This window comes from Pichia membranifaciens (assembly GCF_001661235.1).
Source record: "Pichia membranifaciens NRRL Y-2026 unplaced genomic scaffold PICMEscaffold_3, whole genome shotgun sequence".
Classification (NCBI taxonomy): domain Eukaryota; kingdom Fungi; phylum Ascomycota; class Pichiomycetes; order Pichiales; family Pichiaceae; genus Pichia; species Pichia membranifaciens.
Window position 1 is genome coordinate 783,623 of NW_017566984.1, and position 16,264 is coordinate 799,886.

The following is a 16,264-nucleotide window of genomic DNA, read 5'->3' on the forward strand; positions in this document are numbered from 1 at the left end:
GGAAGACGGAATGGACGACTCTGACGGCGTCTATCTTGGCTGCTGGGTCTCTCTCAAGCTCTCCGCAGCGACCACGCATATTGTAGGCACAGTTCGCCATGTCGGTCCGGCCGAATTCGCCAGTGGAGACTGGCTTGGCCTGGTGTTGGTGCCCGAGTGCAGGAAGTTCGCCAAGAACGACGGCAGTGTGCTGGGGAGACAGTACTTCACACTGAATGAAGAGGAGAAAGAGCGGGAGATGGCAAGCAAAGTGCCGCCAGGCTCGAGTTTCGGCATCTTTGTTCGGCCGCAGGCCGCAAGACCCCTCTCCACCAGAGAGCTCATTGCGTTGCAAGACATCACGCCAGATACGAAGATCAACCTTCTCTGCACACGGATAGAGACGTCAAAAAGGCAGCTTGCAGAACTCTCCGAACAGCTCGAGGTGACACAGGTCGAGCGTGAGTGCCTGGCCTCCGACACCGATTCCTTGAGGAAGCAATTGGATGATCTGATAATCGAGCACAGAGCCCTGCTGTCGACGCTGGAGGAACGCCAGAGTGGCGGGGCCGGGAGAGGCGAGGACGATCTGCTGATGGAGAATAAAAGGCTGGAGCTCTCGCTGACGCTGCTGAGAAACGATTTCCAGCAAAAGGAGACCGAGTTCATCGAAACCATCGATTCCCTAAGGGAAGATTTTCAGACTTTCGAGAGTAAAATCAAATCACGCTCCGGGACTGCCGTCGACGACGACAAGTCGTCGTCCGAATTCAGCGAGTATGAGCTCATCGTCGAAAGGCTAACTGCTGAAAACTCGGATCTTCTTTCCAAAGTTGACCAGATGACTTTGAAGATTGCGGAGCTGGAACATCTTGTCACGCTTAATAAAGACTTGACCGCATGCTATGAGCAGACAGAGAAGGAGCTCAATGATGTCATTGCAAAAATGGGGAAAAGGATCTCTCAAGCCGCAGAGGAGATTTCCAGCTACCAAAACAGTTTAAAGGAAGCCAACGAACGAATATCCTCTTTTGAGAACTATCTGGAAAGTAATCAGCAGAATGTCACCAAGTATCACGGCATATACAAGAAAATATTATCTGCGCTCAACGAATCGTCCAATGCCTACAACAAGTTCCTCTTGGACAAAATATCCAAGCCAGAGTGGAAAAATACCTTGCAATTGATAAATCAACTATATCGCTTAAAATACTCGGCAAACATAATCCTTCAATACTGCGAAAGTGGATCCGATGACTACACAAAGTGGCACATTTTACGCCTTAAGTCTGAATTAATGTTAGAGCTTGTAGGATATGAAAAAGCACACGTTTTCGATAAGCTTTTGACCAACGCCGAAAATATCATTACTTTCATCATGCACTGCGTCGAGCTCAACGATGAAAACGAAGACGCTTGCTTGCTGCTAAACATGTCGATGGAGTTACCTTTTGACATTCCAAACTCGTTTCTTAATGAAGAAGGCCCATTTTACAACTCAATTGAGCCTTCTCTACTATTCAGAGAATTAATGGTTTATTTCTTCTCTGCGAATCAACAGTGTGACTCAGAAACATGTTTACAGCTCAAACAATCAAGAGCCGAGCATAAAGGTGTGAAACCCAAGAATATAGAAACGTTTTTTGCAGATCTACAGGAGGGTAGCTTTGATAACCTAGACTTCGCTTTTGTTATAATCGGCGAGAAGCCATTTTGGGAGATAGAGAAGGAGCAACCTCAAGTTTCTACTTCAAAGTCGTCAGATCAAACAGAGCTTGAACTTAAAGTCAAAATCTTGCAATCGAAGCTTTTAGACGAAAAGAAAATTCATAATGAAATTATGCAGCTCGAAAGGAAACGTCGTGAACATGAAAAAAGTGAAAGTGTTTTGGAAGAGAAACTCAAAGAAGCCAAGGAAAAGGACGAGCTTCTGAATACACAGATAGATAAGCTGCAAAAGCTCCTTGCTAAATATGGGATCAATCATTCTGAAAGCCACACACCCAATCTCACCGAGGAGTTTGATATTTTGGAGAAGTCCAAACTACTTAATACTATTGGAAAGCAAAGAACTTTAATTACCAAGCTAGTAGAACATACTAGTGAACAGCCTGATACATTTAAATTGCTTGAGAAGAAATTACCACAGCCTCGAGGGTTACGTCCACCTAAGCTTGCACCTCCTATACCTTCTATTTTTTACCGAAGGATAGATAAACTTTTCGACATTTGTAGTTTGCCGATTTCAGACTCGGTACACAACCACAGCTTCAACCATCAGAAGATCTTGGAATACCTTGACACTGTATAGGATGTCTCATTTGCTAAAACGATTATAACAGAATACCTTCAATTTTTTTCATAATAAGACATAAAACATGCGAAACGAGAACTTATAATAAGATGGAGAGAAAGCTACGAGGTGAGGTGGCTGCTGGCGCTTCTACGGGGCCATTTCCTAGCCAAATCTACCTTATCCTTCGGGTAAAGAATCTCCAAAATACCTAAAATGAGGAAATCCGTAACAACACAAAGAACGTAAAGGATGCCTGCCCACGATCCTGAATTGTAGTATTTGATAAGCCTATTGATTAGCAAGGTGTTTTCCCTTTTGAAAACATCGTCGTACACTTTCTCCGTACGCCTGGCGACATCTGCCCAGCCGTACATCTTCTTGACTTCGGAGTGGAAGCTTGAAGTATCGACAGTATTCTCCTTAAGCTTAATCATTGCCGAGTTGACCGCTTCAACAAGGGAGTCCTCATCTGGATCGGCGAACACTGTCATTTTGCTCGGTAATACTTCCGGGATACCTCCAACATTGGTGGTGACTACTAACAGACCGCAGGAGGCAGCCTCGACCAAAACTGTACCGAAAGCCTCTGTGAGTGATGGATGCAGGTAGATCTGTCCCTGCACCATAATATCCCGCACCTGTTCGTGTCTGATGCTGCCCACCAACTCGACCCTGTCCTGCAACTGGTAGCGTTCACGCATCTGCTCAAGGTCAATGAACTTGGGACCGTCACCTGCAATCAAAAACCTGATGTCTGGTCTGTCTGAGCACAACCTTGGGATAATGGCTGTCAATAAATCAGCACCCTTGTTCTGGAAAAGCCGTGAGATCACTACCACTGTTATCTTGTTTAAAGAAGGTCGTATCAGCGCAGGCTTGAAATCTTCATGCACGACTGCATTCGGAATGACACTTACTATCGATGGATCCAACGATGCCCTGATTACAGTGTTCTCCTTGCATGTGTGCGAAACGCAGATGACGTGCCCGATGTCTGTGAGTGTAAACTTCAAAAGCTTGTTTTGGATGATAGACGCCACATCGGCAAATCCAAATAAGGAGTGATCGGTAAATACCGTCTTCAACCCCATTGTGTTGGCGTGCACAATACCCTCGTGACAAAGTGAGGAGCAACTGCCGTGTCCATGCACAATCTCAATGGACTCTCTGATGAATATCTGCCGGAGAATCGGAAAAGCCGAGAAGACCGATGGGAAAGTAGATTGTCGGTGGAACACTAAATGCGGGACATAATAAACCTTCAAACCGTTAGTCAAAATGCGGATCCCCTGTCTGTCGCCGTAGGCATGCGTGATGATGACCACGCTGTGGTTCCGAGCAATCAGGTTCTGTGCTAAGTGGTAAATGTGGAGCTCCACTCCGCCCGGCTGCGGGTAAAAGAAGTCTGATACCAGGGCAATGTTGTAGTGCTTCTGTCTCTCTTTCTTACAATCACCCATGTCTGCCCGCTGTAACTATGAATCCAGCTTCTTATCCCAGAAACCGCATTTCCCCTTTTCATCCTCACAGCCTCTTTACCGTTAACACCCGTTGGCATAGGCACGACAACACCACCGCGAGCGTAAACATCTCGTGCGAAAACATGTTGCACGGAGAAGGTGAAGAGCCAGGCAGAGTAGACGCCGGGGGGCTTGGGCTCAGGATATCTAAAGGCTTATACCTCCGGAATAAAGACTTACCAGGCTGACTAAAGGACACCCATTCGCTTTAAATCCGCTGCTTGTTTCATACCTTGTCTCCCTATACTCACGCCCCTAAAGATACTTGAAAAAGCTCAACCACTCCTACCGTACAGAAATTCTGCATCAACAGGCCAGAAGTCATAGAAGAACACTACTACATAGGTTAAGAGCTCAAGATAGTGGGAACTGTTTTTTTGAACAAGAATCTGCCACGTCATGCCTTCCAACAGCTACACACGCTTACCGACAAGTGGCACGTCGGTAGGCTCTCCATCTTCATCACAGGAGCAGAGCGTTCAGGAAGATCAGCGTACTCCAGCATACAACGAGAGCGATACCGGTGTGGGCACAAGCTCAGGTCCAGGGACAGCAGAGCTACCAGATCTTCCACCGGCGTACGAACCTTCCCCATTCGAGGAGTTTGAGATTGATAATTCAAACACAGCAGATGACGGGACCAATATGGACAGTTCCAGAAACTTCAGGTCGAAGGCGGAAATGTTTGCCCAGTCTTTCAACAGGTGCATAGTACAACCGATTAACAATGCGCTTGACCCAATTTACCAGCTTTACTGCTATTCCAATGCAAAATTTGAATACTACGTCTCCAAAATGGGAAACCCGTTGATCGTGAAACGTATACTTTATATCATAGTCATTGCAGGAATTCTCTACTTTGCTTCTCTTTCTGGATTAAATGCTGATGGTGTTGTTGGGTCACACTCAGATTTTACAAACCCATCAAAGTTGCAAGAGTTTATAGATCTTTCGGTCGACCCCAAGAGGCTAGAGGAGAATCTTGAGTATTTGTCATCAATGCCCCATATGTCCGGAACAGCTGGGGATTTGGCCTTGTCAAAGTACTTTGCACAATTGATCAAGCAGAGTCGGCTGGATATAAATCCAGACATTATTTATGAGGCATACACGAATTATCCGTTTGATCCCAAAGTGCAACTTTTCAATGGAGACGAAATCTTGCTCGATTGCGACTTGAAGGAGAATATTGACGACGGTGTTGAGACAAACGATTTTTACAAATTGGCCTTTAACCCAGGATCGAGGGATATGACCTCCCGGGGCAAGATTGTGTATGTGAATTACGGTACTTTGGCAGATTATAACCTACTCAAGAAGAAATCAGTTGAAGTAAAGGGCTCTATCCTTTTGATGAAATATGGGGGTATCTACCCTGCTCACAAAAAATTACGTTATGCTCAGGAGCAAGGTGCCGTTGGTGTGCTTTTCATTAGTGACCCAGAGCTAGACCAGTACTATAATATGGAATCGATTCAAAGAGAACCTGTATCGTTTGTTGATTTATACCCAGGGAACATATTAAGTTATGGAAATGCTGCAGCCAACTCTGTTGATGATGGTGATATGAATGAAAAATTGCAGTTATCTCAGGTTGCCCCTTCCATTCCTTCACTGCCTATTAAATGGAAAGATTTCATAACCATAATGAGCAAGTTGTCAAACCAGGGTGCAAGAATCGAGGAATGGGATATTAAGATCAATGACGTCACTGTTCCAATTTGGAGTGGGAAAGACCATGAAATCTTACTTCAAAACTCTCTTACCCAAAGACCTCGCAAAGAATCTTGGAATATTTTTGGAAAACTACAAGGTTCGGAGCAAGACACTTTTGCTGTTATTATCGGGGCGTCCAGAGATACACTTTGTTATGGTGCCATTGAAAACTCAGGATCCGCCATTTTGTTGGAGTTGATGAATATTTTCAGTGAAATGTCATCGTCATTAGTTTGGCGTCCTCTTAGGACAATCTATTTTGCATCGTTCACAGGCTCAAAATATAACCTGGCTGGTGTCACCAACTTTGCCGTCAAAAATTCAGACTTTTTCAGAAGAGATGTTTATGCCTATATTGACCTTGACGATATCATACAAGGAAACGATTTGGAGATTTCATCAGACCCATTGTTTGAATCTTTGGTGAAGCAAGCAGTTCACAATTTGATGAAATCAAATGCTACCGATTCTCATGTCAATGTCGTAAATTTGAAAGACGTTGATTATAGCATAAACCCAATTTCAAATTCTGTACCTTTAATTCAACATCACAATGTTGCTGCCATTTCTGTGAAATTGACACAAAGTACCAATAATTCTTCCGGTGATAAACTTGGGAAAAACTTCAATGTTGCACATTATCCCAAGAATTCATGTTTTGACAATTTTAAAAACTTCAAGGAAAATTTGATAGATCCAGATATGTCCAAACATGTATTTATGACTAAGTTGATTTCATCTATTGTTGTTAAACTAGTTGATACTCCCATTTTACCTTATAATGTTCGTGAAATGTTTGATACGCTGAGTGAGAATATTGAAGAAGTCAAACGTTATGTGAGTGATCAGACAACGGACGGAGGATCATTGTTAAATTTCAATGAGTTGGATGAATTAATGAGTAAAATGATATTTATTGCTGAACAGCATGAAGCTTTCGTTTCAACATGGGCTGACATTTGCGACGATGGCTTTGGTTCTGAACCAAATTTGCTAAGTGTTAACAGATGGGACTGGAACTCAAAACTTCTCATCATGACCAAGGTAATGATAGAGTTAGAGGGAACGTTCAATAACCCATTTAATTACAATGTTTTCTACGGTAGAGAACAAGAGCCAGAAAATAGGAATCTAGCAACCAGTGACGGGGATGCTGATTACAAACAATCCTTACCTGGTGTTTGGGATGCCATAGATCAAGGGAGATGGGACATTGCACAAAAGCAACTAAACGACTTGAATGAAATGTTAGATCGTTGTATGAATCTTTTTCAGTACTGATAACCATGTGTGATCTTGTTAATATGATACATTTTTTATTTTTATTCTTATCTTTGTTATTTTTATTTCTTTCATTTTTTTCCCATTATTTTTCTTTATTATATTTATTACACGACATTTCTTATTTTTATTATGGTGTACTAACGAGCAATGTTTTCAAGGTTATGAAATTTATAGAGTTTTACAGATTCTGACCATTTATTTTCAAATTGTAATTTACTATGTTATTATTATGAAATATCGCGTAATTGGATCAGATTCGCCACAGTATGAAGTTCATTATTAATTGATTACTTCCCAAAATTATACTACCCAACGATAGAGGGAGAAAGAAAAAAAAGGAAATAAGGTACAGAGAGATTAGAAGAGAGCTATAATGTCACTAAGCGTCGATCTGACACCAGTGAATTTTTCTGCAACGCTTTGCTTAGTCAGACCTTCTTCGGCTAAAACGTCAATTATGTCACACACAGATAAGACAAACTTGAGTGCCTTAGCTGCTTCTTGAACGGGATTCTCAACAACACCCTTGAAGCTAGATAGCTTTTCCTCCAAATTCGACTTAAATATGGAAGTATCTGTTACTGAAAGGAATGTTTTTATCGTTTCGGCCACCAACAAACCAGCAAGTGTGTTCGACATAGACGATTTGAAAGGAATCTCTGTGGCCAATGAACACCATTGACTGTTGTCACGAATAAATTTATCTATATCGTTTTTATTGCCGAACAAAAGAACTAAAACATTAACAGTAATGAAGTCTTTGATCTCAGTGTGAAGTTTATTCATACTTGAATGGAAATGGAGTAACGAGCGAGAAACAAGCCCTGTATAGTTCGAGGGTTTGGTATGCTGAACTTTAAACAATGTTGAGAAATTAGAAATCAACAACAGGGATGAAAGATTGTATTTTTCGTTCTTTTCAAATTGAATATCCGAAGATTTGGCAAGCTGTTCAAGATCGAGGTCCTGGAAACGTTGAAAGAATAGGAACAAGAGTAAAGTTGTCTCAAAGTTTGCGTTGGATTTCGAAAGGTACTTAGACAAAGCATGACCCCATTTGGATAGCTTGAAAGGGTTTTCATCAATGAATTGGTATAGAGTTAGCGTTCTCAAGACGGATGTGGCAATGAGTTCATGATTTGTGGAAATGTTGATGGGTCCGCTGAAAGTGGATTCCTCAAGGAAAGTGTCACTTAGATTGGACAAGACTGATGCTAGATCGAATGATTTTGCTGTGGTATGTCTGACAACCAAAGACCTAACCTTTGTAGATATTGGAGGTATTATTCTATAATCTATTTCATGTAAAACGACACCGTTAAAGTATGTTTTCAGAACCAATCTTCTAGTTTGAAGATATCTGTGTAAGGATCCAGCAAAAAGATTGAACATGGTCTCTTTGTATTTCATGGAAATATTTCCAACTATAATCTTTTCGTAGATTGGGTCCGTTGTCATATCTAGAGGTAGTCTTTCGACGAAGTTCAAGTCCAAGAAGGACTCTGCAAGACCGAAAAGGTTCAATCCAATGGATTGGTAGAAAAAAAACTCATCAGGCAAGCGGGGGCCAAAAACTTCATGCAATTTGGAAGGTAACTTTTTATCTGATAGATCTTTAATCGAAGGGGTAGTATCTGAGGAAGCATTATTTCCGGGAATACCTGAATGCTGGAAAATCAACGAGTCATTGACCTCTATAGTGAATGGCTCCACTCTACCGTTAACTTTCAAGACGGGACAGTAGTCTAGCGTAGAGCAACCCTTGATGAACCGATCTAATTTTTTCGAGTCGTCCGAGGAAGAGGACAACGCAGCATAGGCCGAGAAGGAGCCGTTCTGGGTGTTCTGGCACAGAGAGAAAAAGTCCGAGTTGGGCCCAGTGATCAACTGGAACGGCTGGAGGAGGTTACCGACACACATCGATACGTCTCTGAACTGTTTAAACGAAAGATTCAAGTCGGCCAAAAGCTTCCTGGAGTCCAAGAAGTGGAACGTTTTGGCCTTGAAGTCAATGCTTAGTATGAAGTTGTCAAGACCCTGCAGAAGGAGTGCGTCGTTGGAAGAGTAGATGCAGTTTACCACTCCCGTCTTCCACATGTAGAACAACTGGTGGAGTTGCGAGAAGGGACTGACCAAATATTCGAGGTCGTGGTCCTGCAAAATAACCAGCAATTGGTCCATGATCGACCGAAGGAGGTATGGGTTGTCAGAGCATCTGAAAGATATGTCTGCGTTCGGATTAGACTTCTTCGTCTCCCACAAGTGCTGCAGGTGCTTCTCATACGGTAACAGATCTGGTTGTTCGGTGTAGCTGAACTGCGAGATCGGCTTCATCCCCGGGAACACGTAAACCGGCCTGATTCCCAACGCCTTAAAAGCGGCGGCATCTGAGACCACTCTACTCTCGAGGGAGATGGGGAAGCCGCCCAGGGCCTCGAAGGTCGGGTCGACGTTGGCTGACAGCAGGGACGTCGTGACGTAGTGCTGAACGTCGATGCCGACGACGCAGTTCTTCAACGCGTCCAGGGAAAGCGACTCCGGGAAGGGCTCCAGTGATCTGATGGGCATGATTGGCAAAGGCGGTGGCTGTTGCTGCTGCTCTAGTTGAATTCCAATGCCTACCAGCTTACCTTGTGCCTTGTCCTTGTCCTTGTCCTTGTCCATGTCCATGTCCATGTCCGTCTTCATCTTCAACACCTTTCACTGTCTTAGCGGCACAGTTGTCTGGTGTACGGGTGCTGGCCGAGGCCCCGAGGGGGCTTCCCGTTTTGACATGAGCCGTGGCAAAGAAGACTACGTGGTAGTTATCGGAGAAGAAAGACGGAAGAGGAAGGGAAGGGGACTAGATTGGAGAAGTCAACACAGACAGCAAAGCCAAGAATGAAGCTGGGATCAATCTGGGCCGGTCTGTTGCTGGCCATGCACTTGGCGTGTGCGTTGACGTACGAAAACGCTCTCAAGGCGCTCGGCAAGGATGGCTTGTTGCACATCACAGACAAGAACTACAAGCAGCTGGTGAAGAACGAGGACTTTGCTCTAGTGGTGTTTCTCACGGCAGAGGACTCTCGTGTCGGGTGTACACTCTGTCACCAGTTTGCTCCCCAATACAAGACGACAGCGTACCAGTACGTGGAGCATCTGAAAAACGGTGACGGGAAGGTGTACAACCCGGCAGATGACCCAGACGACAAGGCACGGGTGATCTTTGCGTTTTCCGACTTCCTTGAATCCAAGGATTACTTTCAGATGCTGGGATTGACGGCTGTGCCCCGACTCTTCTATTACGAGCCTGGCAAGGGACCGCAGATGAGCAAGTTCTCGAGCGAGTTTTCCTTTGTCACCGCCGAGAACACCGACGGATTTCAGAGATGGGTTTCCAGTGCCGTGCCCCGGATGGACCTCAAGTCATTGCAAATTGAGACGCCTGCATCAAAATCAATTCTTTTCACATTGGCGGTTTTTGTGCTTGTGCTGGCATCTGTGGGCTACAAGTTCAAGAACCACATTTTGGACGTGGTGCAGAGCAGACGCGTGTGGGAGTTCCTCTCCTTCGGTCTGATTGTGCTCTTCATCTCGGGTTACATGTACAACCAGATCCGGAGCCCGGAGACGTACAAGAAGGACAAGGACGGGAACATTGTCTACTTTGCAACAGGCCACAACACACAGTACGCCGCAGAAACACAAGTCGTCTCCCTCGTGTACGGCCTCGTCACTATCTGCTTGGGTCTGCTTCTGAAATTCCTCCCCTCTGTGAAGGATGTGAAGAAGCGTTTCATCGGTGTCATTACCATCAGCGTCATCGTCTTCTTCTTATATAGCTACCTCGTGGAGATCTACGCTCTCAAATCTCCAGGCTACCCTCTACGCTTGTTGAAGAGGTTGTAGGGATTGCGCTTGCCCATATTGTATAAAAAGTTACATTGATGTATAGAACTAATACAGATTCCTCTTTCTGAGTTCATCTCACCGCCTGCTCATGGAGTTTTCGATTCGACCTACCCTGGCCTCTATCTCGTCTATTATCTTCTCTATCCGACGCAATTTACGTCTTAACCGCTCCATACGTTCCAGATACATCTTGAGATCCAGTTCTCCGTCTAGATCGCTGTGGTCTATTCGGATTCCCTCTTCGCCAATATCATCTTTCCCGTTCACGCTGCTGCAGTTGGCAGTACCCTTGCTGCTGTCACAGCAAGAGTTCGGCCCGTGGCCGTTGCTATTGTTGTTGCCATTGCGGTCGCCTCTTACGCCGGGGACAACCTGCTCCTGCAGTGGAAAACTTCCCGGTCGAAGGTTGTTTGCCGTGTCGATGAGCGTGCGCTCCATCTTGTATAGGATTGTGTGGAGAATCATTTGAGACTCGTAAAGCGACTTCAAGTTCAAGTTGAGCGTCTCCAATGGGGTTTCCAACAGCGCTTGAACTGTAAGCTCAATGGGATGCACATCTGGTCCATCTTCGTCGGTCATATTTGTGGTAGACTGCGTCAGCATGTGCAACCTATTCCATCTTCCTCGTGAGTTTCACAATCGGTCTCATGGATTTCTTTTCCTGATGTTATCTACTCCTAAAGGTTTTTTCCACTCTCGGCATGAAAAAACATCCTACACGCTTTCTTCAATCATGCCCTCTCTCCAGTTACCGGCCTTTACTTTGTCCTGCCTCGAAATAGCCTGTCAGTTGGCATCTAACAAACAATATTGTCTTTATGAAGACGAGAATTGGGTTAACACATCTGGTTAGAAGGTATTATTCCTCCGGAGCAGCTTCCACCACAGGAAACCCACTTTTGTTGGATATCCTTCCTTCGAAGAAGATAATCTCTCGTTTATTGTTCGACTATGACGCACGCTACAACTTCAGCAAGTACTTGCCTGTCGTAGAATCTATCTATGACTCGCTGCCAGATGTTTTTGGAAAAGAACCGGAGATCCCAGAAAGGTTCAGAGGAAACGACTTACTTATATTTCAACGGGTGCTTGCACAGATCAGGAAACAGACACACACTATCAACCCTTTATTATTGAAACTCGAGAATGAGCTCGTTGAACACGCTGCAGAGAGAGGATCTCGAGATGCCCTATGCACCTTATCCTTTATGGCCTTAGACAACAACGGGGAAGGCTGGACCGAAGATGATAAAAGTACAGCAAAGAAATACATTAAGGATTTGATGGAAATGGAACACCCTTTGGCTTTCAAACTAGCTGCAGACAGAGAACTTAAGGGTTTCACGGAATCTTTGAACCAAAATGAAGAAGAAGAAGATATGTCAGTGGATGCCAAAGTGCTACGAACAGAAGAATCCACTGCCGACTTGTCTCCCACATCGGACACATCGTTTACTAACATCACATCTTCACCAAAACGACTTGCACGCGCAGTATCATTGTACGACCACTTCTTGAAACTAGACCCCAAATCGACTGTTGCAGCTGCTGCACACCGTAGCTTGGGAATGATCTTTTTCAGAACCCAGGAGTTAGTTAAAGCAGCCGAGCATTTCAAACATGCGGTACAGCTTGCACCTGCTTCGGACAACGCTCAGGCACATTTCTTCCTTGGTTTGTTGAATGAGATCGACACACTGAAAGCCAGGTATCATTTTCAAATGGCTGCAAAAGAGGGGTTCAGAGAATCGTTTGCAAACCTTGGATACATTGAGCTGAACGTGTTCAACGAACTGAAGAAAGCAAAAGAGTGGTTCGCCCTTGGTGCAGAACTCGGTGTCCCCGAATGTATAGTCGGGCTGTTTGACGTTGCATACCGTGGGAATGACTGGAAAAGAGCAAAGGACATCATCACGAGGGCAGAGAAGCAAGGTGTTGGAAAGATGCTTTACGACTCTCGTAAGGACAACGTCGAGAAAGTACAAGAAATTACCTCCTTTGACCCTATAGTTGACGAGCAACATGCCGAAGAGACAGGTGACAACAACAACCAGAAACGTAGGTCAAGATGGGATTTATAGAAATGTATATACAGATGAAACGTTAAATGTTAATGCGATACTGCTGATAGTTGCAGTAGCAGAATATCACCCTCTCTCCGTCCATCCCAATGGCCCGGAGTATTCCACACTCTTTCTACGACAGTGTAGTGCTTACCTAAAAGGTCTTGCACCTTAGCATCGCTGTTGTCCCATAGATTCCCGAACATGACTATGTATTCCGGCCATCTGTGTGGCCATTGGGCACCCTGCGCAGGAACTGCATCAAGTGCCATAATAGCGGGGAAGTTTGTCTCAAGGAAAAGCCGGGGATTGGAGTAAAAATAGTCAGACTCATCCATGTACGACTCGACAGTCGTTCCGGAAAGCACATTGTGAGCCAATGGGGGTTCACACGTCAAAAACCAGAGCTCTGCCTCATTCTCCGGGAGGTGGAAATGCGACTGAAACGGGGTTGAATGGCACGGCGTTAGAAATCCGACGCTCACAGGGCGGGGATGGGGTTTCGAAGAGGTGATCCTGTTCCGTATCAGTGTAGGGATCTGCAACTCGCCGACTTCATGGTACTGCGTGAAGTAGTATGCGAGGAGAATAGAAGCGGAGACTGTGAGTCCGAGCACCTGTTTCATCCTTGTTGGGGAGATTTTGGCAGAGAGGCTCAACACGCCGGACGCGGAATACGTCAAGAGGATAGGCATCATCGGGAAGATGAAGCGGAACTCTTTGTGGGGTATTGCTGTGAAGGCAAACAGGTAGCAGAAGAGGAGACCCTTGAGGTGCGACCACGGAGATCGAAGCAGCCCGTAGAGGAAGAAAGGAAGGTAGTTGAGCAGCAGGACTGGAATCGCCTGGAGGAAATAGAAGTCGATGCGGGACACGCCGTAGAAGGACGACAAAGAGTCTGTGACGTTGAACTTGAAGAAGCTCCAGAGCGGCACGTGGAGTCCTGAGTAGAACCAATAGTTGATGCCGGCGTCGAGAGAAAGCACTGCCACACCGATCACGGCAGAGACGGCGATGAGGCGAGGTTGCTGCCAGAAGACCGCCGGGAGGGAATAGAGCCAGATTATGGCATTGGTGGGTCGGATGAGGCATGTGAACGCTGCCACCGTGAGACACCTCACGTACGCCTCTGACTGGAACTGGTACAGAGCGACGATCGTGAGAGTCAACTCGAGCGAGTTGGCGAACGACCGGCACCAGCAGTACCAGTTCCACGCAGAGAAGAGACTGAGGAGGGAAACCAGCTTCGCCAGCCGGGTGCTTCCAGAACGCCTCTGCACGAGGTCGTACAGGTAGTAGTCACCGACGGCGGCGACGAGCGCATTGACGACCTTCGGCGCCGCCAACACGTACCAATACTCGTCGCCGAGCCGCTTCACTACCCAGTAAGGGAACATGTACATCACCGGGTGCAGGTAAGACCTCAGACCGTGCTGCCACTCCCACGTGAGATAGCCGTATCCAAAAACGGCACGATGAGCTGGCTCCAACGCCTGCCAGTACTCGTCTGCCTGGAAGAACGTGTTGATCGTGAATGCGTTCACGAGCCGCCAGGCGAAGATGGCCAGAAACGGCACCCGCCCACTCCTGTCGAGCCACGATTGCAGCCAAAACAGGCTTCCACCACTGCCAGCACCGTCTCTCTCACTCATGCTATCTGTCTATCTTCCTCCACCTCTTCGCCGTGTTATCCCGCCCGTATTTTTGTCGTCACAACCTTTTTAATCATGTTCAGGTTGGCCAGAAAAGTAGGGACAGCGGAAGGGAAACAGACAGATACGGAAACCCCCGCCGCGGCTGCCGTGGGGAAATTTTTTGCGGCTCTGTGCAGCGACAGACGGATGTTTCCTCTTTAGCTGAGCCGGGTGCCTGTCCAAGCTTCCTTCTGGTGGCCACCGAAGCAGAGCAGAAGGGAGCAGAGACAGTGCAGAAGACAGAAAAGAGAGTAGTTGCGCCACAGAGGACACACAATGGAGAACCAGAGCGCACACCTGTTTTCGACAAGGCCGCCACGACGTGCCGAACATAGCAACAACAACACAACGACCGGCACCACGGCAGGTCTTTCCCTGCTGGACACCCAGTTTGTGGACTCGAACACGTCGCTGTCCATCCTGGGCGGTCACGACTGGGACAGAAAGGCGTTGGCGCCGGTGCCGAGGACGTCGGTGGACAACCGCAGTCTGCTGCCGGCGGCAGACAACGGCGGCAGCAGAAGCAGCAGCGATAAGGACGAAAACAACAGTGTGCACAACAGCAGGACGAATGAGGGCCATAACGGTGGCACCGACAGTCTGAGCCAGTGCAAGAAGCAGCCGGCGGCGCTGGACTGCTCATCGTTTGTTGACCCGAACTCCTTCTCAACGCCGGTGTTATCGTCGGCCGCCTCCACCTTCAGCAACAGAGTCCTTTCGGACCTGTACACGACGCCAGACTCACACACTTTCGATACCCAAGACTCGCCGCTAAACACCCCCATCACACCCATCTCTCCTGGGCTCTACGCCTCGAAAAAGGTGCCCAGCGCTAGCTACACGAGGTTTCCACTCAACGACCCGGACCTGGAGCGGTTTGTGTTGAGCCCGAAGGTCTTCTGCCTTTCCTTGGATGACAAGATCGGCAAGGGCTCCAACGCGTACGTATACTCATGCCAGCTCTCGACGGTCGGCATCCAGAACAGTTCCTTCCACATTGCCGTCAAGATACCCATCTCCAGAAACAAGACCAAGCACATCATACAGGAGTCGAACTTCGCCATCAAGCTACGAAACTACCAGGACGAGTGGTTCAAAATACACAACCGCTTCTACCCATTCATAGACTGCTATGGGCTCTACTACCTCAACAGAGAACAATTCCCGCTTTTCAAAAAGAACGACGAGCTCCCCTGCCTGTTGATGAAGAAGATGTCGTTTGGGTTGTCGGCATACATCAAGAACAGCGAGAGGGGATACGAAACAGACACCAAGCTATCTCTTGCGCTCTGGTGGAAGCTCTGCTCGACCCTACTGGATGCGCTGACGATTCTTAAGACGCTCAACTGTGTGCACTGCGACATCAAGACAGATAATATCATGGCCCTGGAAGTTGAAGACAACGATGGCAGCCACCACCACGACCACAAGGAGAACATTTTTTTCAAAGTCATAGACTTTTCCTCCGCCTGCGAACTCGGTAGCCTCGTCAAGTGTCCCGACATGACGCTACAGTACACTGCTCCAGAGCTCCTGGACTTTACGAAGAAACCACTACCGACTTTCCAGAGCGACCTCTTCAGCGCAGGATTAGTGCTTCTCGAGGCCGCCACGGGTGCCCAGCCTTACGCCAGCGCCGGATACGACCACTTCTTCCTACTGACGGTCATAAAAGAGGGCCGTGTGCTGGAGTGGCTCTCTGCCGAAGACACCAACGTCCTCAAGGCCCACCCGGACATAGACTCCGTGCTTCGCAAAATTCTTGTCGAGCGAGCCCCCTTGGAGGACGTTGTCGCATATGTTGACCGCATGCATGTGTAA

At 46.7% G+C, this 16,264-nt stretch overlaps 8 protein-coding genes across 8 annotated transcripts; 5 read left to right on the plus strand and 3 right to left on the minus strand.

The window, feature by feature from the left end:
• Nucleotides 1-10: 10 nt before the first annotated feature.
• PICMEDRAFT_72638 (hypothetical protein) lies at nt 11-2,290 on the plus strand (the record flags this gene model as incomplete). Its single annotated transcript, XM_019164257.1, has 1 exon — nt 11-2,290. One exon carries the CDS (start codon nt 11-13, stop codon nt 2,288-2,290), a length of 2,280 nt encoding a protein of 759 aa, XP_019017694.1.
• Nucleotides 2,291-2,394: 104 nt separating this feature from the next.
• On the minus strand, nt 2,395-3,735 carry PICMEDRAFT_72639 (hypothetical protein; the record flags this gene model as incomplete). The annotated part of the gene is made up of 1 exon (XM_019164258.1): nt 2,395-3,735. One exon carries the CDS (start codon nt 3,733-3,735, stop codon nt 2,395-2,397), a length of 1,341 nt encoding a protein of 446 aa, XP_019017695.1.
• Nucleotides 3,736-4,440: 705 nt separating this feature from the next.
• PICMEDRAFT_33090 (hypothetical protein) lies at nt 4,441-6,792 on the plus strand (the record flags this gene model as incomplete). Its single annotated transcript, XM_019162798.1, has 1 exon — nt 4,441-6,792. The coding sequence occupies one exon, from the start codon at nt 4,441-4,443 to the stop codon at nt 6,790-6,792; it is 2,352 nt and encodes a 783-aa protein (XP_019017696.1).
• Nucleotides 6,793-9,614: 2,822 nt separating this feature from the next.
• Nucleotides 9,615-10,683, plus strand: PICMEDRAFT_52302 (hypothetical protein; the record flags this gene model as incomplete). The annotated part of the gene is made up of 2 exons (XM_019163163.1): nt 9,615-9,943; nt 9,980-10,683. The coding sequence occupies exons 1-2, from the start codon at nt 9,676-9,678 to the stop codon at nt 10,681-10,683; spliced, it is 972 nt and encodes a 323-aa protein (XP_019017697.1). The 5' UTR covers nt 9,615-9,675.
• Nucleotides 10,684-10,722: 39 nt separating this feature from the next.
• On the minus strand, nt 10,723-11,397 carry PICMEDRAFT_132071 (hypothetical protein). Its single transcript, XM_019160027.1, has one exon. The coding sequence runs from the start codon at nt 11,287-11,289 to the stop codon at nt 10,762-10,764; it is 528 nt and encodes a 175-aa protein (XP_019017698.1). The 5' UTR covers nt 11,290-11,397; the 3' UTR covers nt 10,723-10,761.
• Nucleotides 11,398-11,485: 88 nt separating this feature from the next.
• Nucleotides 11,486-12,819, plus strand: PICMEDRAFT_16442 (hypothetical protein). The gene has a single exon (XM_019161206.1). It carries the CDS (start codon nt 11,505-11,507, stop codon nt 12,765-12,767), a length of 1,263 nt encoding a protein of 420 aa, XP_019017699.1. The 5' UTR covers nt 11,486-11,504; the 3' UTR covers nt 12,768-12,819.
• On the minus strand, nt 12,797-14,401 carry PICMEDRAFT_72645 (hypothetical protein; the record flags this gene model as incomplete). The annotated part of the gene is made up of 1 exon (XM_019164259.1): nt 12,797-14,401. The coding sequence occupies one exon, from the start codon at nt 14,399-14,401 to the stop codon at nt 12,797-12,799; it is 1,605 nt and encodes a 534-aa protein (XP_019017700.1).
• A 318-nt stretch (nt 14,402-14,719) lies between these two features.
• Nucleotides 14,720-16,264, plus strand: PICMEDRAFT_72646 (hypothetical protein; the record flags this gene model as incomplete). Its single annotated transcript, XM_019164260.1, has 1 exon — nt 14,720-16,264. One exon carries the CDS (start codon nt 14,720-14,722, stop codon nt 16,262-16,264), a length of 1,545 nt encoding a protein of 514 aa, XP_019017701.1.

What these genes read in the sequence shown, in the direction of transcription:
- PICMEDRAFT_16442 (XM_019161206.1), top strand. Translation starts at nt 11,505, where the DNA reads ATGAAGACGAGAATTGGGTTAACACATCTGGTTAGAAGGTATTATTCC.
- PICMEDRAFT_132071 (XM_019160027.1), bottom strand. Translation starts at nt 11,289, where the DNA reads ATGCTGACGCAGTCTACCACAAATATGACCGACGAAGATGGACCAGAT.